Genomic DNA, 24,573 nt, shown 5'->3' with positions numbered 1-24,573 from the left:
GGAGAAGCATCACAAAACAATCACTTAGGAGGTGACAGGTCAGCTGAAAAGCAAAGGGACACAGAAAGATGAGGAAGAAAAAATAGCTACAGTTCTCTAGCTACAATCGTACGTTCCTGGGAAAGGGTTGGGGTAAGGTAGCCAAAGCCATAACCACAAGATCAGTCAGGCAGCCCTCGTGACATACTGATCACTCTAAACCAGGATGAGCCCACACTTCCCACAAGTCTGTGGTTATTTGATGTGACAGTGTCTACTCGTGTGTGGTGGTTAGCACCAGAGAGGAAAGACATTTGTGACTCTCCATAACTCAGAGGTCCATAGTCAGATGCCATTCTAGAGAGGGCCTATTGTTTGGGACCCTGCTACTCAGGGGACCTGAAAACAAGGATGAGTGCAACTCAGAGAGCCTGATCTCAGCTCCCTGAGTAGGTAGGATTACAGGTGTGAGCCATTGACACCCAGCTAAGGCATTGGTTTATATTATGAATAATTGTATTTCTATTCAATTCTTTTACAATGACAATATATTCACATATCACTTGATAATAATAAAAAGATAAAGTAGATAAAAGGAGAGGTAGAGTTACCCAAAATTGAGATAGAGAAAATAAGAAAGGAGAACTGAAGGGCATTAATCATTTGAGGGGAAGACATAATCAACATATAATACATTCACGCATGGAAACATTACTGTAAAATCCATGAATATGTGCAATTAATATTCTTTAATGACTATAATTTGAAAAGAGCATTATGCAACAAGCATGTACTATAAAAGCAAAGATTTACATGAAGGCAGTCTTGCTTACTAATACAAGCTTCCTGCTTATTCCTGGATGGGGCCTATAGGAGGGCTGATTAGCACAGCAGGGAAATTGAGATCTTATTCTTGCTTGATTTGTCAGACATTGTGCTGCTGCCAATCACCCCAAAGGGGCAGGAGTGGGAAAATCAGAGTGGAAAGGACCCCCAGCCTCTGTATGAGGTGCCACTCAACCCACTCTAGCCATGTGGAGTCAAGTTGTGAGATGAAGAGGCTGATGTCTAGTGTTCCTTCCAAGAATTGCCACAATAGAGATGACATATCCATCCTGACTTTGATGGCAGTCTTAGTATGGCATGCTCACATCACGTTCCTGGGCTTTCTAGCATCCTCTCGGAGGCTAACCTAACAAATACCTCCTTCACTGATTAATAATTTCACCATGAGACATGTGTCTGTCAGACAGAAGGACAAAGAAAGTACGCTGATAAGAATAGGAAAAAGAAATCATTGGTCTCATCTCATTCAGAAGCCAGTTTGGATGCTTAACTCCCAACACTATTTGTTCTTTTCACATTTGCTCTCCTTTCTGGGTGCCTTAGTTTCTAGAAATTCCATAACAAGTAGTCATACAGTGGATACCTTGAAACAACAGAAATTCATCTTCTCACAGTTTTGGAGTCTGGATATTTGGAATTAAAGTGTCAGTAGGGTTGTACTCTTTCTGAGGGATCTAGGAAGAACTTTTCTGCCTCTTCTAGTTTCTGCTTGTTTCCTTGCATTCCTGCTTTCCCTTGGCTTATGGCTGCATCACTCCATTCTCTATAGTCTTCAGATGGCTTCTCAATGTATTTCACAATGTGTTTGTGTCCAAGTCTCCCTGTCCATTCTCTTATAAAGTCATCATCCATGATCTCATGGTAACAATGAATTAATTACATTTGCAGAAACCATATTTCTAAAAAGAGTCACAATCTGAGGTTCCAGATGACCATGAGATTTTTGGGGAAGCTGTAAAGCCCCCTATGCCTAGTCACCCTGTTTGGTCTCCCTCACCCTCAGGATTTGCCTTTTTTCCTTGGATGAACTTTATGCTTCTTCTCTGTGGCTCATTCCTCCCTCCTGCTTTGTAGATGGTTTCTTTCATACTGAATTTGATCGTATGCTTCTGACAGTAAAGCTTTCCCATTCTGCTTTTCCAAATACCTACAATGGACTCTCCAGACCGACCTCCTGATCTAGTCTATCTCATTGCCCTTCATACATCTAGTCACATCCTCACTGTGGAGTTTGAAAGAGTCCTCTACCAGTGGCTAAATAAAAGACTGTGCATGTAATCAATTCATAATGAATGCTTATTAGCTAGAATCGTAATGCTCCTTTTAGGAAGCAAGTAGAAGAAGTTGAACTGTCATGTTCTTGGTTTTGTTTTTTTTTACAATTTAAAACACACACCTGAATGAAACTTATTACATAATCAAAGAACATGAAGTTTCCATTATTATGGTTTAGATTTGGTTGCTTTGGCTCACTCCAGTTTTCTTCTTCCCAATGTTTCTTTTCAGTAAGATCAACTGTGATTTTTATTCAAGCCAGGAAAGTTGCCTGAATCTCCAGCTTTGGAAGCTCATTTCTCTTGCTCTAGTGAGAGTTTAGTAGGTTGGGCCTAGTGTATCTTTCTAGTCCATGTTCAGCTATTTCATCATAATTCTTCATGTTTGATCCCTCTCTGAGAATATTAATGTGATTTTGGCCTATAAATAGTTTCTATGTAATGATTTTCCTTTATTTCACCCAATTGAAAGAAGTCCTGGGGAAAATAGTAGAGGCATAGATAATCTTATTTTCATGTCATGTAATCCTAAATCATGTGCATACATGGAGGGGGCAGATGGTTGGAACTCGGGACCATGTGCTTGTTAGATGCCCAACAATCCGAGCTTCCACTCCAGACCTTTAAGCTTTGGTTATTTTTTGATTAGGGTTTTCCTTTTTGCCCAGGTCAGCCTGGATTCTGATGCATCTATTTACATGTCCCATATAGTTGGGATGCCAGGTGCATGTTAGCATGCCCAGCTCTCTGTTATTTGCGTTGGGTTGCTTGAACTGGCCCTAAACTATGATTCTCCTTATCTCAGCCTCCTGAGTAGCTAGAATCACACGCATGACCCACTGCACATCTGGCAAGTTTAAACTTTATCCTTATAATATAGTTATTAGCAACATAAATGTCCATTTGACTGGCAGATCCCTGGATTTTAAGGAGGACAATACTCTGCTTGTAGGGAGAAAGTGAAGGGATATAAGCTTCTTCTGTTGGGAGCTCAGGATAAGGATCATGGGCCAGGGCTTCTGAGAGCTTCCTTCTACCTTTTTGTTGGCCATTGTCTTTCCTAGTGGCCACACTATTGTATGGTACAAGTGTATTGACAGCTCAAATGTCTAGAAAGGAACTATGTGATATACTAAGAGACTCCATGCTTGGCATGTGAGTGCTAGAGGAATTGAAACACAAGCCACAGGAAAGCTGTTTCCCTATTCCCTTTGGATGGGTATTCTTATAATAGGTGGTACAGTACTTTGATGCAGTTTGAGAGGATAACACCTCAGCATTGAGTTATGTAGGTTATTAAATTGTATGCTGCAATGATCACTATTCCAGGTTGCTGTATGCCTACTGATATGACTCTTGAGGGGTCCACTTAGTTAGACAGCAGCCACAAGCAGGTGCTAAGACTCATGCTTCGGTTTTGGTGTCCTTTGGCTAACATTCTGAAGTCACTGAATTCTAGGATCAGGCAGCAAAACTCCCTTTTAGATATAAGGACTACCAATTACATCTTCATATGTGTACTCATTTCATGACACTCCTCCAAACCAAGGAGAAGGACGGGTGAAGATGCAGGACTTTACCTCAAACCTGGATCTCCTTGCATGCACATTGGAGTCATCACTACTCATAATGACCTTAGGTTGAGTCCTTGGTGTCGGGCTGTCTGCTGGGTGCTTCTCAGTCATTAAATCATACCACTTTCATCGTGTGTCTATTGGGAAGGGGTAGGTGTGGGCCATGGCTAAAACAGGTTTCACATTTTAAAAAGGTTAAAATAAATTTTAAAAATACTTCATGGCATATGAAAATAATATTAAATTCAGGTTCCAGGTTTTGTTGGAACACAACCATACCCATTTGTGTATATGTTGTCTCGTGGCTTCTGACTAAAACAGCTGAATGATCCATGACACAGACACCTTTAGGATCCAGAGTGAAAAATACTTACCTTCTAGCCTTTGCGGAGAAAGTTCACTGGCATCTACCATCTATAGTTAGTCCTGGGTTGTGTGTATATGGGGTGGGGAGGGGTAGTATTGGGGCTCAAACTCAGGGTCTCACACTCTCCCTTGGCTTCTTCACTGAAGGATGGCACTGACTGCTTTAGTTATACCTCCACTTCCAACTGTTTTGCTGGTTAACTGGGGATAATACTCTCAAGGATTTGTTTGCTTATGCTGGCTTCAAACCTCAATCCTTAGATCTCAGACTCCTGAGTAGCTGGGGTTACAGGTGTGAGCCATTGCCTAGCTAGTTAGTTCCATTTTTATCTTTATTTTACAGATGGGAAAATAGAAGCTGATAGGTTTAAGTTCGGCCCTAGTGATTTGCTCAGATAATGAATTCCAAGTTAGAAGAATAACCCAAATTCTCTTTTTGAGCTTTTTCCAATCAGGCAGAGGTAGTGAAAAACAAAAACAAAAACCACAGGGACCAAGCATGCCTGAGACAACCACTCAGCATTCTAGTCTCCTTTGGGTTCTCAGATTGAACTCCATCAATACAATTATGTGTGTATGTATGTGTGTGGGGCAGGGGAGAGAGAGAGAGAGAGAGAGAGAGAGAGAGAGAATGTCCATGTGCCTCTGAATGTGTGTGATAGAAGCAGAGGAGAGAGCTATAACAGGAGGAGAAGGAGGGGCTGAAACACAATTGAAAACACCATGGCTGCTTTGGGAGCAGAGGCAACACAGTGGCTATTTTTCGGTTTGAGTAATTGTGGGATCATCACTATTGTTGAGGATGCAGATAGTAACAATTTAAATGAGGACAGCCATTTCCAGGTAGAAGAGAGAAGGCATTAATGTAACTGCATTCTCTATGTTGGCTTAAGATGCAGATAGTAACAGTTTAAATGACCACAGTCATTTCCAAGTAGAAGAGAGAAGGCATTAATATAAACTGCATTCTCTATGTTGGCTTAGGATGCAGATAGTAACAGTTTAAATGACGACAGCCATTTCCAGGTAGAAGAGAGAAGGCATTAATGTAACCTGCATTCTCTATGTTGGCTTAGGATGCAGATAGTAACAGTTTAAATGACCACAGTCATTTCCAAGTAGAAGAGAGAAGGCATTAATGTAACCTGCATTCTCTATGTTGGCTTAGGATGCAGATAGTAACAGTTTAAATGACCACAGTCATTTCCAAGTAGAAGAGAGAAGGCATTAATATAAACTGCATTCTCTATGTTGGCTTAGGATGCAGATAGTAACAGTTTAAATGACGACAGCCAATTCCAAGTAGAAGAGAGAAGGCATTAATGTAACCTGTATTCTCTATGTTGGCTTATTTGCCTATGTCCCAAGAGTCCTGTTCACTGTGTGAGCAAGCCATGCTCTGCCTTGTTGGTATTCAGGTGTCATTTTGCACATGTGCAGACACTTGTGCTTTTGAGCTGTTTTGTTACAGAAGGCAGCATGTATGAATTGGTTGTGTCACTGAGCATGCCATGTATGTGGCAGGCATGTGGAATGCCCTTCTCTAAAAAATCTCACTCTAAAGTCTTCCCAGAAAAATATGGATGGGAGATGGCTATTTGCTCAAGCATATAGTGGCACTATTTATGTGGAAGAGCCTTGGAGCTCTTTTTTTTTTTTTGGGTCCGGTTGTGGGCCTGAACTCTGGGCCTGGGCGCTGTCCCTCAGCCCTTCAGCTCAAGGCTAGCACTCTACCACTTGAGCCACAGCGCCACTTCCGGCTTTATTTTCTGCTTATGTGGTGCTGAGGAATCGAACCCAGGGCCTCATGCATGCAAGGCAAGCGCTCTACCACTGAGCCACCTTCCCAGCCCTGCCTTGGAGCTCTTGACACCTACTCAGGCTCTCCTAGGATGCAGCCTGAATGTTTAAAGGTCCATTTGAAGGGTGTTAAAGGTACTGTGTGTAACACCAAATTTCTTTACAATATTTTTCTAGAGTCTGGAAACCTGACATATTGGTCATAGTTGTTTTTCTCAAAAGAGTCCCAGAGGAGGAAGACAGTGCCAGATGTGTTTTGGGTACAGGAATTGCCCTACAACCTGCCAAAGCCATGAAATTGAAATCTGTTTACTCAAGTTTAGGGAGATACTTTTAGTTGTAATAGAATTAAGGAATATGTTTATAAATTATATATCTATCTGAAGTTATATCATTTATTTTCCTACAATTTTTATGATGATAGATATATACATTTTTTCTGTGCCAGTTCTTTCTTTCTTTCTTTATTTTTTGGTCGGCCGTGGGGCTTGAACTCTGGGCCTGGGCACTGTCCCTCAGCTCTTCAGCTCAAGGCGAGCGCTCTACCACTTGAGCTACAGCGCCACTTCCTTGTGCCAGTTCTGGGGCTTGAACTCAAGGCCTCAGTGCTGTCCGTTAAGCTTTTTATCTTATAAAGCTAGCACTTTACCACTTGAGCACCACTTCCAGCGTTTTGGTATTTCATTGGTGATACGAATTTCACAAACTTTCTTACTCAAGCTGGCTTTGAACTGTGATTCTCAGATCTCAGCCTCCTGAATAGCTCGGATTATAGACTCAGCCTTCTGCATTTTTTTTTTAAAAAAAGCATCTAAGTAATGTTTGTCTCTCTCAAAAAAAATCCTATTTGTTTCTAAAGAGATTTGAGGAAGATTGTTGGTTAAAAATAGAAACTCCCATTTTGTTGTTTCCACCCCGAAGCCTGCTCAACTAATCATTTTTGTCTCCCCAAGATCTCAATATGGAGATGAGAAAGTCTGTTTCTGCTTTGTAAATGGCTGGACCTCTCTCCAAGTTCTGAGAGCTAGGATCTGCTGATACGAAAAGGGGCCACTGCAGTGCCCGAGGAGATGCTTGGTCTCCTCAGCCCTTCTGGCAGGCATCAGTCAGCAGGGAGAGAGGAGCAATTACATGCTCCTGGCATTTTAAAGTAAATTGTGGTTTTGTTTTCTTCTCTGCTACTCAGTGATATTCTCTGATCTTAGCATTTGCATGGCTGAATAAAATGTGTTTCAGCTGTTGAGCTGAGCTCAGTTCAGTCTTTCTCTCATCTCCTCCCTCCCATTTCCATCTCCTTCTCTTCTGGTAGGAGTGTTTATTCCAAAACAAGTCATATTTAGATAATGCCCATGTGTGTATGTGTCAAGGGCCCACTGGGTTCATTCAAATGCCTCTGGGAATATAGTAGCAGGTGGTACTGTTTTCTCTTCAGAGCAGGGAACAGAAAAGTTGAGTGGACTTCCCAAGGGGTTGAAAGTTCCCGTCAAAGTTGGAGTCTCATTGTATGGAGATATAATGTTCCTGTTACTCTGCGTACCCTGTTGTGAATGCTGAAGCTTGAGTTTCAATGGAGATGGACCATCAGGGCCTATCATTCTAGACAGATGTTGCGAGTTGGTCTTCAAACAATTCACAGTAGTTGTATATGTTCACACAGGTGGGATGGGTTCTTGCTCCACAGTTAGCTTTTTCATCTGCTGCCTTCATCTACTGATTCTACACAAACACTTGTCTACAATATTTGGCACACAGTCATCCTTTATTAATCCTTCCTTTCCTGTAGCTGAAGCATAAGAAGATATAGAAGCTAGAAGGAACAAAGATACTTAGCAACTTGCAAGAAAGGCAGAGGCATCTTTCTACAGGAAAATTCAGGACCACGGACATGTCCCAAATAGTAAATACCAGCTAAAGGTGGCATGGGGAAGGCTCCTTTCAGTGGTTATATGGCTGGTATGTGTGTGAGAGAACTCCGGAGCCAGCTTCTGACATCAAACCAGTACCTATCACTCTTGGAGAGAAAGTGGGTACCCATGTCCTTGTTGAATGGGAAAAAAAGCAATGGTTGTATTTCTTCTCTCCTTGTTTGGTTTTCTAGAAAGAGAACTGCAGTTATCTTCATGGATTTGGGCTGGAGTAGGGCTAAGAAGAGGGGACAGAAGCGGGGATTTTCTCTCACCCCCCAAATTCCCCTCATAATACTCATGGTCTGCATAGATAATTTATTTTGATTGCATCCTTAATGAATACAGAATTTATATCTGTCCTTATCTGCTATTTGTTGAATACTAAAGTTGTAACTGGTAGCTATTAGATGCTCAGTAAATATTTCTAAGTTGAATTAATCCTCTTTCTGGAAGTAACTGTCCTAACCAACTCCAGAGTCCTTGGATTTGTTCCTGACCAGAGGACAGGACAGAAGTTGAGATTCAGGACTAAATAAAGGCTTTAAATGTAAATCTTGGAAGTTGTTACAGTGAATCAGATCATAGAATCTCTAGATCGGTATTTTGATTTTGTTAGAAGATCTGAGGGGTGAACGCAGTGGCAGAACAGCTTGTCCCTTGACATTCACCTTCACACCTGGGTTTGTCATTCTTTAACTCATTAAGCGAGGCAGGCAGTGTGAATCACTTACTGATAATTAGCTTTGGGGACAACATGCTGAACAATACACATAGATCTGCACCATCAAGATTTTCATTAGCCATAGCTGCATTGGCATTTTTCTGTCCTTGCCACAGCGACCTGCCTAGGCCTTGCCAATGAGATTGAACTTGCCAGTGAAGGTCTCTAGTTACCCATGATTCACCGTGCTGGAACCTGGAACTGAGGGCTCAGTTTAACTGGAAGGATAACTCTTGTTCTTTAATTGGCCTCGTGGGGTCAAATGATGTTGGATAGATAAGGATGTTGCAGATGGTGAAGCAAAGAAACAACGAATTTTGAACTTGAAAACTTGAGGTGTTTTCTGTTTTTTTTTTCTATCTAGTGATAATTGTATCCTTGCTACCTACCATGTATTAACTTCTTTTATGAATGATCATAGGAAATGGAGGCGATATCAGAGTATAGTGAATACTTTTTTGAGACAAGATGCTCAATCTGGCCTCAAACTCATCCTCCTCCTGCCTCTGCATCCCAAATGCTGAGATTGCAGGTGTGAGCCACCATACCTGACTTAAAATGGATTTTACTGTGTGTTTTGGAAACGGTGTATCTGAAAAGAATTAAATGTAGGTTTGTTATTAACACAAAGAGTGCTTTTGAGAGGAGGCAACAGTTATATCAGCAAACCTCAGGCTCCATGCTTGAGGAAGTACAGAACAGACCAAAAAGGCTTGTATGGCAGAACTTAGGACTGTTATCTAGGAGAAGGAGTTAAAAGAACTGGGAGTGTTTGTTTTAGAGGGAATTGGAGGGACCATGAATGCTGTCTTGCAATAAAGCAGGATTCTCATGGATAAGCAGATCAGACATTTCTGGATCCTTAGTGCTGGAGTGGGGAAGGATTAGTGGAAGGACTTCCTATACTCTTGAGTTGTTCAAAGATCGTAGCTGATACAGATAACCAGTGGCTCGTGCTTATAATCTTAGCTACTCAGGAAGCTGAGATCTGAGGATCATGGTTCCAAACTAGTCTGGGCAGGAAATTCTGTTGAGTCTCTTATCTCTGCCAATAAGCCTGAAGTAGAGCTGTGGCTCAAATAGTAGAGCACTAGCCTTGAGCAAAAGATGGTCAGAAACAACTCCCAGGTCTTGAGTTCAAGCCCCAGGACTGGCAAAAATAGGATGGTGGCCCAAGGAGCTTATTAATCTGGGCTTCACTACCCTATCACATAGGAAGAATGCAAGTTCTGATTTGTGCATGACCAACTCACCGTTTAACTTGCTGACACCAACCTGTGGTCATGGTCACAAATCTGCTGCTCAGGTGAGAAAGAAAAGACAGTTCTACTTAGAGACATCCTCTGCTATCCTTCCTGTCCCAGTTTGCCTTCATGAGCTGACTTTATTTTTCTGCTTCCTTCAAAACATTCCTCTAGCCTGTTGATTCACACATTCAACTTTTGGGAGTCTGCACCATTCCTCCTAATCTATACAGGAGACTTGCATATTACAGTACTGTATGAGTTGCTAAATGGTAGACACAGCCCAAATAATAGTGAAAAAGGAGTGGCTAAATATATTCTAGTTTAACTATTTTTACAATAAAAACAAAAAATAAATAAATTCTAGTGTACCCATAATATGAATTATTGTGCTGTTACAGAAAGTTAATTGTGCCACTAACTAGTAACCTGGGGAGATGGGCAGGATATTTAATTAAGTGAAAAAGAGAGGAGGAACATGTATAGTATGATTTTTATATTGAAAGAAAAATCTTTGATATATTATCTTATCATTAGATATTGGTGTGCAATGGCAAACGGGGTGGAAGAATAGAGATAAATTGTTAAATTAACAGTGGCTGAAAAGGTGAGGTATTGTAGGAACCTGAAAGGCAGAGGGACAGGAATAGATAGAGTGAAAGAAAGTAAAGGGGAATGTACCTGTTTATCTATCTGCCTATCTATGTATCTGTTATCTATGTATCATCTATATATTGACTATCCATCTATCAATCAATCATCTACCATCTAACATATAGATATCTTGGTATCTTCTATGTATGTTAACTTTTTCACCTATCTATTAACTGTTCTTTACCTTCACCGCTTGAGTTAAAACTTGTATTTCTTTTTCTTTTTTTTTTTTTTGGTTGGTTGTGGGGCCTGAACTCTGGGCCTGGGTGCTGTCCCTCAGCATTTCAGCTCAAGGTTAGCACTCTACCACTTGAGCCACAGCGCAGCTTCTGGCTTAAAACTTGTATTTTTTTTAGAAGACCTTAAAAAAGATAAAGAGATAAAATGCTGAAACAAGGATACAGGTTGACTCATTGTAACAATAGATGTACAAGACCCTATGTTGAAAACGAACTTTACAACTTTGGGGTGGGGACTGAGGGAGGAGTTTGGGAGGTGGGGAGGGAAGGGATGGTAGGGGAAAAACAAAGGGGGGGGTAACAATGCTGGATAAGAAATGTACTCATTACCTTACTCATGTAACTTTAACTCCTCTGTACAGTATCTTTACATTAAAAAATATATGTAAAAAAGACTTAAATTTGGAAAAATACAAAAAAGATAAAGAGAAAAATGAGACAGTTCTCCTTTAACATGTTAATTCCATTTTGGTTCTGTTATTTTTCTTTTATTAAATGGTCTTTTCTATTAAAGGTGATATAAAAGTCTTATTGTTAAAAAGTCTTTATTTTTACTCTTTTAAAGATGATATTTTTAAATGAAATTTATGGAAGATTTAAAGGTAAAATACTTTGAGTTCAAACCTAATATTTTATTATCAGGGAGATGAAGAATTGAAAAGCCCTTGTACTTTTTCTAAGTTGCTTCTTTTTGTTTTGCCAGTCCTGGGGCTTGAACTCGGGGATTGGGCACTATCCTTGAGCCTCTCTGTGCTCAAGGCAAGCACTCTACCACTTGAGCCACAGTGCTACCTGGGCTTTTTCAATGTATGTGGTACTGAGGAATCGAACCCAGGGCTTCGTGTATGCTAAGCAAGCACTCTACCACTAAGCCACATTCCCAGCCCTGCTTCCTTTTTTAAGGTATGAGAAGATATATTTTACTGTTTTTAACTTAAATATACTAAAAGCAACACTCTTTAAAATCATTCCTGACTTATCTTCTCTTTCCTAGATCTGAAGATTATTTTTATTCCTTTAAAAATGTTTTAAAATTATTACCTTTAAGTAGTTGTACAAAGGAGTTGCCATTTAGCAAATAAGGAAGGGGTTCATTTTCTCCTAATGATTAAGAAAAATACTTTCATTTCGTAAGTCTAGAGAATTCAGGCATAAGTTAGGAGCAGCTACTTTGTTAGGAAATTGGCTGGTAGGGACACAGTTTAAGACAGTTCTCATCTCTCTCTCTCTCTGTTTCTGTCTCTCTGGATGTGGTATGAGGGTGTGTGTGAGAGTGAGTATATGTGTGTTTGCTGGGGGAGTGGTGTGTCCTGATCACTTTTTCTGTGCTGCGATAGTAAAATGCTGCTCTTATGATTTGGATGTTTTCTACCAAATTATTTTTCATAATGAATTCTCATATTAGAATGTCTTCATCATATATTCATATTTGAAAGTGGTATTTCTTTCCATGAGAATAATTGTCTACATCTACAATAGCCTATATTGCAGAATTGGCTGGCAATGTAGCCCCTGCTTATGTTGATAGAGGAGTGAGATGAGAATAGAATGATACTGCTTTTATTTGCCTTGGATATAAATTCCAGCTGGTCCCTAATAGCTATACTCATTCACATAGTGACAAATGAACAAGCATGTCGGGTTGTGGGAACAGGAATACTTGCCAGCATATTTCTTTTGAGAATTTAGGTTTCCCTTTTATACATTAACTCATATTGAATGCATTCTGCTTCACTTGTTTGCATTTATGCACATAATACTACAAGTCATAAATGACTTTGGAAATCATATTTGAATATCATTAGCTGACCATTGAGTTCTAGATATTTGATCCAATTCAAACATCAGAACCATCAACCCCAAGCAGAACTTTATTCTAAATGCTACTATCTTGAGTCAGACAAACTAGGAAGTTCCAAGTGTTCATTTTACGGATAATACTAAAATTCCACCAAGGAGGGTCTACTTGAGTAGTGAGTGATTGGTGTGGTTTTTTTTTTTTGTCTTGACTTTAAATCAAAGACATCATCATGTTGGGGAAACTAGTCATGCATGCATAGTGACATCTTTCCACTTCACAGGATAAAAAAATTTTTTTCATGAGCCCTGAAACCTGACTAATTCTTATGGACCATTTGTGGGTCAGCAAGGGGTGAGGAGCTTGGGAGGAAATGTTCTTTGGAGCTGTGACCTGGGGAGAATAAGGGATGTTGTGATGGGGAAAGATGTTCTTACTGGTGAGCTTGTTCGGATTCTGCATTTGCTCTGGGTGTCTTGTCAAGAATTTCCTTGGAGTCTTGTTTGCACTGTCACCTTTGTTTTCTTGACCATTCTATCAGCTTTCCTCCCCAAATCACTGTTTCCTGTCACCCCCAGGCCAGTGTGAGAGGCTTCATGGCTGAAGTCCCTGTGTGTGTTGGACTCATGGTCTTCTGCTGCTTATCTCATGCTTTTTCTTTATGATATTTCAGCTCATCCACCATACACCATGTGCTTTAGAGTGAAATTCTACCCTCACGAACCCCTGAAGATTAAAGAAGAGCTCACCAGGTATTTCTCATTTGTTTTTATGTTTAATTTCACCTTTAACTGGCCAGCACCTCACTGTCTTACACACTAGATGTGCTTCGTGCTTGGAGTCAGTGTTTTGGCTTGGAATGCTTCTCTTACTCTAAATTGTCTTGGGATTTTTTTCAAACTATTGTCATTGGGAGTGTAATTAACGGCACAGAAAAAAGCTGTGGTTATGAGGGGGAAGTGCTCTCTGAAAACATCTGACAGTGGGGTGCTAAAAATAAGTAGAAGACAAATGTCTTTAGGTCGTGGGCAGATTCATAGCTAGTGCAGCCCTGTTCTGTAGTTTGGAGCTAAGCTTTTCTGGGAGGGACATGATCCCGGGACAGAGCAGACAGCTGGCTACTCTGCTTTCTGCTTGCTCAGTGACAACCACGGGGCAGCCTTCTCTTCAGTTGTAGACTAGTCTCAGCCCAACTTTGAATTTTCCAGATCTCAAACCTCTTCTCTTTCATCTCATTCGTCCAGGGATGCATCTAATACATCATCTAGGGGTTCTGATTCTCTCAATAAAGTTAGAAAATGTTTTTGTACAGGGGTGCCAAACTTCCCCTAGATGGAGAAGAGAGCTGTGGTGCACTTAATTCTTTACGAGGCACAGATTCAGTGACCATTCCTGCCTCAAATCACTGTGTGTAGTCATCTCTAAAATGATCTGTTTAAGTGCAAACGCTGTAGAAAAGCAAATTCAGACTGTACTGATGGTCGATGGAGGAAGGTTTGGTTTCTTGGAGATTTTTCTTTCTTCTTATCCAGATTCTCTGGCAACACTTTACCACAGTGGTGCTAAGGTTACTTTGGAACAGATGGTTTTGTTTTCTATTATTAAGTTGCCAACAGCCACTTAGCTTTATACTAGGTGGAAGGGCAGCAATAGAGGGTAGATGCTCTGTGTGTGTGTGTGTGTGTGTGTGTGTGTGTGTGTGTGTGTGTGTGTGTGTATAAAAAAGGGAGAATAGATAAGGAACTATTGTGATGGTAGTCAGTTTGCAATCTGTTCTACTTCTTTGTTTTTATTGAAGTAAAATTTATGTATCACAAGCATATAATATAAGACATACATACAACATAAACATACACATGTGTCAGCTGTTTTACCAGACCATTCACAATTGGACAATCATTACCAGTATTTAGTTTCAGAGCAGCTTCATCATCCCCCAAAACAAACCCTTTACACAGCAGTGGTCACTTTATTATCCCCGTTCTTAGCTCCTAACAACTGGCAACATACTCTGCTTCTATAATTTCCTATTTGTACATTTCATATGAATAGAATCATAAAGTGTATAGGCTTGACCTGGTTTTAGCTAGAAATTTTTATTTGATAAATTCTTTCTAGACTCCTCTTATCTTTGGGGGGAGAAGGACTGAATGAGTTACCAGAGGGAGAGAGAGAAAGAGAGAGATTTGTTCTACCCTAGGATGTTAACAGTGTAATTAGGAAGATCAAGTAAAAAACATATCTCATTTTGCTCATTTGGTTTCTTTGTAATCTTATCTGGAGGATAAGAATTGAATATATGTCACAACAAAAATAAAGGATGGATGTTTTGTTATTGAGACAAGTGTCATTTGAGAGTAAAAGAATACAAAGTTTTAGTTAATAGCTCTAATTAAGCCCCTTACAATGAACTTTACTAAATTTTCCTATTTTCCTGCTTTGACTGAATATCTCAGGTATGAAGAGTGGAATGTTGTGAACGCTTAGATGTTCCGAAAGGAAATTAAAATGGATAGGTGCCTTTGTAGAAATATATATGATATGTATGTATATATATACATATATATCACTTATGGAATTACAAACTAATTTAGAAACCTTGAAATGCCCAAGGTAATTGTAATTTCAACCTTTGTCTTGAAAACCTCTAGCTTTTTCTTGAGAGTAAGATGCTAAAAGATTCACTTGAAATTTAATGGATGAGAAGTTAAGATCATATGCATGACCATATTGACAAGTATAGAAATGATACACAAAAGGCAGATTTAACAGGACAGACCCACAAAAATATCCATATAAATTGCATTTGAGAGCCGGGCACCAGTGGCTCATGCCTGTAATCCTAGCTACTTCAGGAGGCTGAGATCTGAGGATCACAGTTCAAAGCCAGCCCCAGCAGGAAAGTCTGTGAGACTCTTATCTCCAATAAACCTCTAGAAAACGGGAAATGGCACTATGGCTCAAGTGGTAGAGCACTCGCCTTGAACTGAAGAGCTCAGAGACAGTGCCCAGGCCCCACAACCGACCAAAAAAAAAAAAAGCATTTGAAATAATCGTCCATCCCTCTTTATCCCTCCATTTGTGTAATCATCTTACAATCTTTTAGATTTTGAGACTTTTGTAAATGCTATATGCAATCAAATGTAACCAAAAGTTTGTTGGTTTTAATGTTTTAGTAAGAAGCATCTTTACATTCACAGTAAGTAGAGGAGCAATACCATTAATGGCAGCACAATAATTTATGCCCCAGATCTTTCTCTGTGTGTTAGTTGCTCCTTCATGCAGGAACGCTGCTAAAGAAAGATGCATCACTTTTTATGGCAATTACATTTTGAAAAATGAGCATTTTGAAGCTGAAGCCATTAAAAGACCCACTGGATTATGTTGAATACACAATAATCCTTGATTATCTCTAGAGACAACAGATGTGGTCTGTAGAGCTCAGAAAGCTTTCATCAAACCTGATTTCTGAATTAAGGGATTACCGTACAAACCTTCAGCTATCACTAAATAGTTACTTAAAGCTATTTTCACTACCAGGTTTGTGAAACAGTAGAAATGAATGCTTTCATAAAAGTTCAGTGCATAACTTCAAGAACTGAAAAAGAAGCAATGTGGCATTTGGCCTAGTAGCTTACAGTCCTTTAATGAAGGGAAGATTTCACCTAGTATTTGTGTGATCCTGGTATTCTGAATAATCTAGGGCCATGATTTTCCAAGTGAGGTCCTCAAACCAGCAGCATCCACAGTACCTAGAAACTTGTAGGTGGAGATTCTTGGTTTGTTGACCAGAGCTACTGAATCTGAAACTCTGGGGTAGTACCCACAAATCTGTTTTCATAAATTCCAGGCAATTCTAAACCACACCAAAATCTGAGAGCCATTATTATGAGACAGATTAGATTTTCAAAAGTACTAATTTCTTTCAACAAATATCATAGTACACAATCCAGTGGGTTTTTGTGTAATCACAAGGTTGTATCACTATCATGATGATCTAATTCAGAATGTTTTTATTACCTAGATAGGAAACCTGGTAATCAGGCAGTCTTTCTGCTTCCTCCCTTTATTATCATTCTTGAAAACCACTAATCCTGTTTCCTTTTATTTTTTTAAATCCTAGACATTTCACATAAATTGAATCATAAAATATGTGACCATTTTTATCTGGCTTTCTTGTATGTAGCATAATGTTTTCAAGATTCACCTATATTGTAGCATCTATCAGTAGTTCTAACTTTTTTTTTGGTGACAGTCCTGGGACTTGAACTCAGGACCACAGCACTGAGTTTTTGCTCAAAGCTAGCTATCTACCACTTGAGCCAGAGTTCCACTTCTGGTATTCTGGTGGTTAATTGGGGGTAAGAGTCTCACTGCACTGGCTTCAAACCATGATCCTCAGATTTCAGCCTCCTAAGTAGCTAGAATTACAGACATGAGCCACCAGTGCCTGATCTGTTCATTTTTATGACTGAATGCTATTCCATTTTTATGTATTTATGAATTTATTTTATGTATTCATCAGTTGGCAGATACTTGAGTTGTTGTTTTTTTTTTACTATAATGAATAATGCTACCATTCATGTGTGAATTTTGATGAGGGATTCAAGGCTGATTTGATTGGGTCTGGAGTAGCATCAAAGGGCACACAGCCTAAGTATTTCTTGAGAGCTCCTGCTGACTATTCTAATGTGGGGCGAGGGTTTAGAACCTTACTACTTAGAGTGTGGTAGGACCCGCAGGACAGCATCCCCTATAGGCTTCTATAAATACAAAATTTCCTGTCACCCAGGGCATGCTGAATCAGAATCCACATTTTAGCAAGATCTCCATGTGTTGATTGATGTGAGGAGGAATTTGGAGATCTAGTCTGGATTCTTACCTATCAGGTGTAATGTTTTTGCCTTGAGCAAATCACATCAAACTGAACATGAGAGTTGTTATTAATTTTACCGGTTGAAATTCAAAATTTATTAGCTACTCTATCTGTAAAATGGAAACAGAGGTTTTCACCCGAGTCTTCTGTGTCCCCAGTGCCTAGCACAGTGTATGGCATCAGGCAGATGTGAGATAAAGAGCTGTAGAATGGAAACACCAACTTGTTTCTGAATCCTTCAGTGTGTCTGATGTAATTTCAGTGAACCAGTATCCAGCAATGGTGAGTTCCAGTGCCCTGGGGCAGACAGAATCTCCAGAACCTTAGCACCCTAATCACCCTCTCTGACCCTTCATTTCTTTGCCTTTAAAATGGGAATTGTGCATGTTGCTTCTCATGAGCTAAGCCAAGATCTGATCAATTGAGCATTGGAGGCATGTTCTCCAGAGGAAGTGAAATATATAGCATATATGTATATAAGTGTAAAAATTGGACTTACATTATTATGGAGACCAAGAAGTCCCACAAATCTTCCATCTGCAAGCTGGAGGCCCAGCAGGGAAGCTACCAGCATAGTTAGAAATTCTGAGAACCAGAGAGCTGATCATGCAGATGACAGTCTAGGCCTGAAGACTTGAGAAACAAGACCACCAAGAGCTAATGTACCAGCTCACACAGTCAGTCAGAGTGAGTTCAACCTTCCTTGGTTTTTTTTTGTCCCATTGGGTCCCTCAATAGATTGCATGATGACTTCCCACACTGGAGAGCGCCTTCTACTCTGTTCAGTTCATCCATTCAAGTGCTAATCTCCTCTAAAAATGACCTCACAGATGCCCAGAAACAATAGTTACCACATAGCTGGGCATCCTATATCCCACATAAATTAAATGTAAATTAAACCTCTCATAGTAGTAACTGGAACTGTCTGAAAGGTACCCCAACCTACAAAGAACATGAAAAGAAAAAGTAATTTGGTCTCTAGGAATTAAACCCTAAAATACACATGGAAAGGAATCTGCATACATCTATGAAGTTACTTTGGTCAAAACAAATAAATCCTAGGCCTGAGTTGAAGGAAAGAATTCACTTGGCTAAGAGAAGCCAGAAAATCAGAGCAGCATGGAGGAACCTAGTAGCAAGGTGGCCAGGGACAGTGAGAAAGTTAACCAGAACCAGGGATTGTAAACTGGACACTCTGGCTGGTTTTTGTTTGGCACTGCAATATTTTAAAAATCCACTTGTTGCAACACTTCAGTGATTTCACATGCAAATCCAGTCTCTTTGATTTTCTCTAAAAGTGGAGACATCATTCTGCTTTATTACAAGGCAACATGGGTTGGAGCCATAGGGAGCCTGGCTCACTGGGCTGCTTCTCTGTGCTCTTACATCAGCCTATTTCCCTGGCCACATATCTGTCTGGCCTTGCAGGCAGCTAAGCTTGCTATCCCTGGAGAGGGATGAGACCATGACATTAAGTGACACCTCCAGTTGTGAGCTGGCTGGCTTTCTAGCACCAAAACAAGTCTCTTTTGGTTCCTGTGTCTGTCTACCCCTGAGAAATTGGTATTGTCGTAAAAATTAAATCTAGTTCTGATATTCCATTTCAAACAGAACTTGGACAGCAAGTACCAGAGCTGTGGCGGAGGACAGTGGCTATGCTTGTACCTAAGCAGGGATGGAGAGTGGCTGCTGAGTCTGTGGCTCACGTCAGGTCTTCTCGTGCTTCTTTGCAAAGGCTGAGCCTATCCAACTTTGGAAGCTCATAAGGTCTATGAAGACATAGATGCCCTGGATTATCCATATTCCTTGGGCTCTTCTCAATTTCTCTCCACCTGCTGTAATCTACGAGGAGGAGCCTGGTATGCCTCGTTGCTTCCTGAATCTTGGCAGGTCTCCAGTGATACTGATAGACCAAGCATGAATTGTCCTTCTTTCAAGCCTCAGCCAAACTTTGGGGGTAACTGTTTCTTCTTTTGTGTTGCAGGTACCTTTTGTATTTGCAAATTAAAAGAGATATTTTTCACGGTCGACTGCTGTGCTCTTTTTCTGATGCTGCCTACCTCGGTGCTTGTATCGTTCAAGGTGAGTCTGGCTTCCACCTGCCCACCCCTGCTATTGAACTGGGCTATAGAAGTTTGCTCACCTTACTTCTCCCCTCACCTATGTCTATCCTTCCTGGGTCTGCTAGTGGAAGCCAGGTTGGGTTGTGTATACAGAGCGCCTTCAACTCACCTTTTCTCTTGAGCCAGTGGAGTCCTTGTGGAAGATTAAACTGCAGTGTTCACAGTGGGTCTTTACATACTTTAAGGCCCCAAAGGAGAGCTTAGGGGATCTTTTACAAAGAGACTTGGAAGGTGGCTCAGTGGTAGAGGGCTTGCCTTGCATGCATGAGGCCCTGGGTTCGATTCCTCAGCAACATATAAGCAGAAAAAATAAAAAAGCCGGAAGTGGCGCTGTGGCTCAAGTGGTAGAGTGCTAGCCTTGAGCTGAAGAGCTGAGGGACAGCGCTCAGGCCCAGAGTTCAGGCCCCATGACCGGACCAAAAAAAAAAATACAGAGACTGGATTGTATGGTTTTCTAAGAAGCTCTTAAGGGCTGTGGGTAGTCAGGGCTCTAAGCTCCAGTCCCCAGATACTGGGCCTATTGGGCAGGTAGAGGAAGAAACCATGCCCAGTGAGTTGGTTTCACACAAGGTTATTCTGAAGCATATATATATATATATATACACACACACACACACACACACACACACACACACACACACACACACATATACTAGTATATTCATCTATACTTGTATATTTATATATATACTTGTATATTTATATATATACTTGTATATATATACTTATTTCATGTGTGTGTATGTGTGCCTCTAATCTCTCAGCTTTTCTAGCCTTGTGATAAGTGAGGAGACCACCAGTTTATAATCCCTCATAGCTCAATTTGAATCTTTCTTCCCCTTTCCTGGGTAATTTCACCATAGGTTAGTGACTTGAGGCCTCCAAGCGTTGGGATCTTGATGTAGTCAATGGGGGTAGTCATACCTCCTTCTAAGTAATGTGATTTCCTGAGATCACCCTGCACCAGGAGGGGAGAGAGCTGGCCCATTAGCGGTAGTTATTGTTCTCTTTAAGGTTGAGCAGGCTGTAAGGGTTGACATCAAAGTGAAACAGTGAATGTATCAACCTTGGCTGGCTTCTGGATGCCTCTACCCATGAGAGAATGTAACTTCAAGACCTGGGGCAGTAAATGGCTGGGAATGGGCCCAGCACCCAAGAGAAGACTGGCTCAGGAGTTCTAATCTCTGGGCTTGGAGAAGGCAGATAGCTGGCTGCAGAGATTTCTGAGGGGCCCTATTCCCCTTCTCTCTCTGGTATAAATGCTCATGATATGTTTATAAGAGAGCAAGAGGAGAGGGTGAGGAATAGGGAGGAGAAGGGAGAAAGGGGGAGAACAAAAGAGAGGGGAGAAAGAGAGAGAGAAGAAGGTATTACTCCCTGCCTGAGTATTACATTTTTACAATAGATCTAGAAAACAGAACAAAAGAGCTTGTGACATGCCATCAGCTGATCACATGTGTCAGTCTCCTGCCAATCACAATGCCAAGCCTCATTCACAAATTAAGAGAGAAATTTGTCCTTTCTGGGGATCCCACAGTGGCCCACTGCTATCCCTATAGAATACCCCGTGCTGTGAAATAGTTCTTTTGGCCATTTTTCCAGGAGTGTTTGTTTGCTGAGTTTTTTGATTTTGTCAGTCATGGGGCTTGAACTCTGGGCCTGCTCTTCAGCTCATGACTAGTGGCTCTACCACTTGAGCCACAGCGCCACTTCTGGTTTTCTGAGTGGTTTATTGGAGATAAGACACTCATGGACTTTCCTGCCCAGGCTGGCTTTGAACCTTGATCCTTAGATCTCAGCTTCCTGAGTAGCTAGGATTACAGGCGTGAGCCACCAGCACCTGGCTGGTTGCTGAGAATTTTGAGCTGGGTATTTCCTCTTCCCTGAGAGTCAACTAGTGCTAGGTATCAGATGGTAAACTCAGTGGGGATATTCCAATTTAAAGTAGTCAGTATTATGCCAAGTACTGGTGGCTCACACTTGTGATCCTAAGTACTCTGGAGGCTGAGACCTAGAGAATCAAGATTTGAAGCCAGCTTAGGCCTGAAAGTCTAAAAGACTCTATCTCCAATTAACTAGCAAAAAGCTGAGTTGGAAGTATGGTCAAATGGTAGAATGCCAACTTGTATGTAGATAAGCAAGCCAAAAGAGAGTGCAGAGCCCTGAGTTCAAGCCTTAGTATTATTACACAGATATATTCTGCCCGCCCCTCACACACACACACACACACACACACACACACACACACACACACACAAGTGCTCAGGACTGTGAGAAGCAGTTCTAGGAGTCTGACTGTGCTTTTGAAAGCTGCCTCTTACCCCAGAGTAGAAGTATGTTAAAAACTCCCCATCCTCTTCTTTCCTGGTGAGGTAAAGGCATCCCCGGTTAGGGCATGCCATCTCAGGAAGGGAAAAGGGAATCGATGCTAATCCAGGCAGAACACAAGCACAGGAAGATTTCAGAATGCATTTAGGCATTAGTGAATTATTGTCAGTTCTCCAAGGACAAGTTGATATGGGTCTGTAATACAAAACTCTCTATCCTGTTCTGTGCTTGAAATAAAGCCACAAAGTCTCCATGCAGATGGGCAGAGTCCTATTTCAGCCCTCTATGCTATTACTGCTGACCACATACACCAGCTCTGCAGAGAAAGTAGCATAAGAAAAGGACAGGGAGGGCTTTGAGTGGATCTTTTGTCTCTAAAATGCAATATCTGTGGGTCAAGTCTTCTGATGCTCAGGGTGAATAGCAAGCAGCTCTGAAGGTCATCAGCAAATGTGGATAGCAATGGACTCTGTCAGGGCATTGTTCCTACAGAGTGAAGAGGAAGGTGAAGTCCCTGGTCAGAAAGTGGGAGGCCACGTGGTGGTGCAGTGTTTTGCTTGCTCGTGCCTTTTTCAGGAGTATGTTATAAGCTTCAGTATATTCTGGATGAGTAAAAACAGCCAGAGTTTTGGCACCTGGATCCAATAAACATATTCAATGCATATAAAATGTAGGGATTTTTTTTGTCCCATAATACACATTGGAAAACAAACACAGAATGTCCTTGGGTTCTCTTTATATCTTTTCTTGGTGAAAATGTCTGCCCTGTTCTTTCTACAAAACACCATCAAGAGGGAATTAAGGCTGGGAATGTGGCTTATTGCGTGGCATGAAGCTCTGGGTTTGATTCCTCAGTACCACATAAACAGAAAAAGCCGGAATTGGCGCTGTGGCTCAAGTGGTAGAGTGCTAGCCTTGAGCAAAAGCAGCTCAGGGACAGTGCTTAGGCCCTGAGTTCAAGCCCCAGGACTGGCAAAAAAAAAAAAAAACAGGGAGGGGAGGATTAATTTATACTCTCTGCTTTGCTTAGTTTGTCTAACTTGTGGTGTTTTAGCTTCTGCTACATATTCTAAGGTGAGAGTAGTGGTCTATTCCTCTGATCCTGTCTGCTACATCTAATGAATCCTCCTTGGCACCCCTCCCTCCCTCCCTCTGTTCGTTCATTCCTTCCTTCCTTCCCTTTTTCCTACCTTCCTTTCTTTTTGATTGTACTAAGGCTTGAAATTAAGGCTTTTTGTTTGCTAGGCAGGCACTCTTATCGCTTGAGCCACATTGCCAGCTTATTGGTTGAGACTGGATTTCACCAACTGTTTGCCTGGGCTGAGCTGTGTTTTTCCCAGTCTCCACCTTCCAAGTGGCTGAAATAAGTGTGACACCATGACCAACTCAACACCATTCTTCCTCAGACTTTTGTTCTGTTGTCTTCTAAACATGTATATTTGAAATTAACTTTCTGAGTTGTTTGGGGGTCTATTGTGATTTTCCTGTCAAGTTAACTTTCTGTCACTCTAACGAATATCTGAGATAATCAGCCTGTAGAGGTAAACTATTATTTGGGTCAAGTCAATTATTTGGTGCCAGTCCATGGTTGCCTGCTGTCCCTACTGTTTTGGGGCTTGTGGTAACACAGTGCATCATGGCAGGAACAGGTGACAAAACAAAAACCACTTGCCTTATTAGGCAAGACAGTAAAACCAAAATCAGAGAGAGCTATGATCCTATAATCCACTTTGAAGTTACACCCTTAATCACCTAATGACTTCTTGTTCAACCACCAATGACCTAAAGACCTCTTGCTAAGCCCTACCTCTTAAAGTTTCTACTGTCTACCAGTAGCACCAAGCTGAGGACCAAACATTTAACCCTTGGCCTTTGGGTGAGACTTCCAGATTCTATGTAGAATCTTATTCCTTTGGAGTAAGTAACTGGATGCCTTTTTTTATTGCAGAATTCTTGTGTCTAGCAGACGAGATTTTTTTCTCTGACTTCTGTTAATGAGGCTCTATACTATGAGGAAGGTATTCAATACCTTATTCATCTCTTTGTTTATGTTCTCTAAACACTTACTGAGCAGCTGTTGGGAGGTAGACGCTACAGTGCAAAGTCCATGTAAGAAGACAGGCAAGTGAGCAGACTATTGTAATGACTAAATGAGAGGCATGTAGGTTAGGTTCCTGCTGTGAGCAAGGACAGCCAGGGTACTCTTGGAGTAGCTGATTTTGGGATCTGTAATGTCCATGTCTGTACTTCTTTAGAAGGAGCCTGCCCCCAACAGGCTCCCAACAGAGAAAAAAATACCATCACCCTTTAGCCTAACCATAAACTGATCTTACTCATTCTTTACTTCAAATTCCTCAGATTTTTCTGCATTTGATTTCTCTTTTAAGAAGTGCTTGGACTTGTTTGAAACTTCAGACTATCTGGTATGTGTCATTTGCCGTGTCAGTCATGGGTAAGAATTAGAACTACAGGCTATTTAGTCCTCTTGGCATAAGTATTTAGAAGTCCTTATTCATAAAAAGGCACCTCTGGTTTCTGAAGACAGAATTAAAGAGGCTCTGAGGGAGGAGGGAGCAGGGCCTGTGATGGGGGCAACCCTATATGCTATCCATAGAACTTCTATTTCTGCTACATATTTGGTGAGGATACTTGTTTGCGGTGTGAACAAGGTCTCTCCTCATCCCCAACTCTGTCAGCTGACATGTGCACTGGAGATGGCCAAGTTCCATGCCAGTAGTCCATTGTCTCATCTCCTGTAGACATGGAGATGTTGGCCAGCTCACAGGGGTGTGTGCACTCACATGTGTATGCTGTTGTGGGTGTGCATGTTTTTAGTATGTTTTA

General features: G+C 41.0%; 1 protein-coding gene across 2 annotated transcripts in view; it reads left to right on the top strand.

The window, feature by feature from the left end:
• Nucleotides 1–24,573, top strand: part of Frmd3 (FERM domain containing 3) — a 272,266-nt gene that overhangs the window by 168,563 nt on the left and 79,130 nt on the right. For both annotated transcript variants that reach the window (XM_013031085.1, XM_013031084.1), the window contains exons 4-5: nt 13,076–13,154; nt 19,263–19,360. In XM_013031085.1, the coding sequence (XP_012886539.1) occupies nt 13,076–13,154; nt 19,263–19,360 (177 nt within the window). The remainder of the gene's footprint in view (nt 1–13,075; nt 13,155–19,262; nt 19,361–24,573) is intronic.

Source organism: Dipodomys ordii, unplaced genomic scaffold (assembly GCF_000151885.1).
Source record: "Dipodomys ordii isolate 6190 unplaced genomic scaffold, Dord_2.0 Scaffold137, whole genome shotgun sequence".
Classification (NCBI taxonomy): Eukaryota; Metazoa; Chordata; class Mammalia; order Rodentia; family Heteromyidae; genus Dipodomys; species Dipodomys ordii.
The sequence above is the reverse complement of the archived record's forward strand: the minus strand, read 5'-3'. Positions and strand labels throughout refer to the sequence as shown.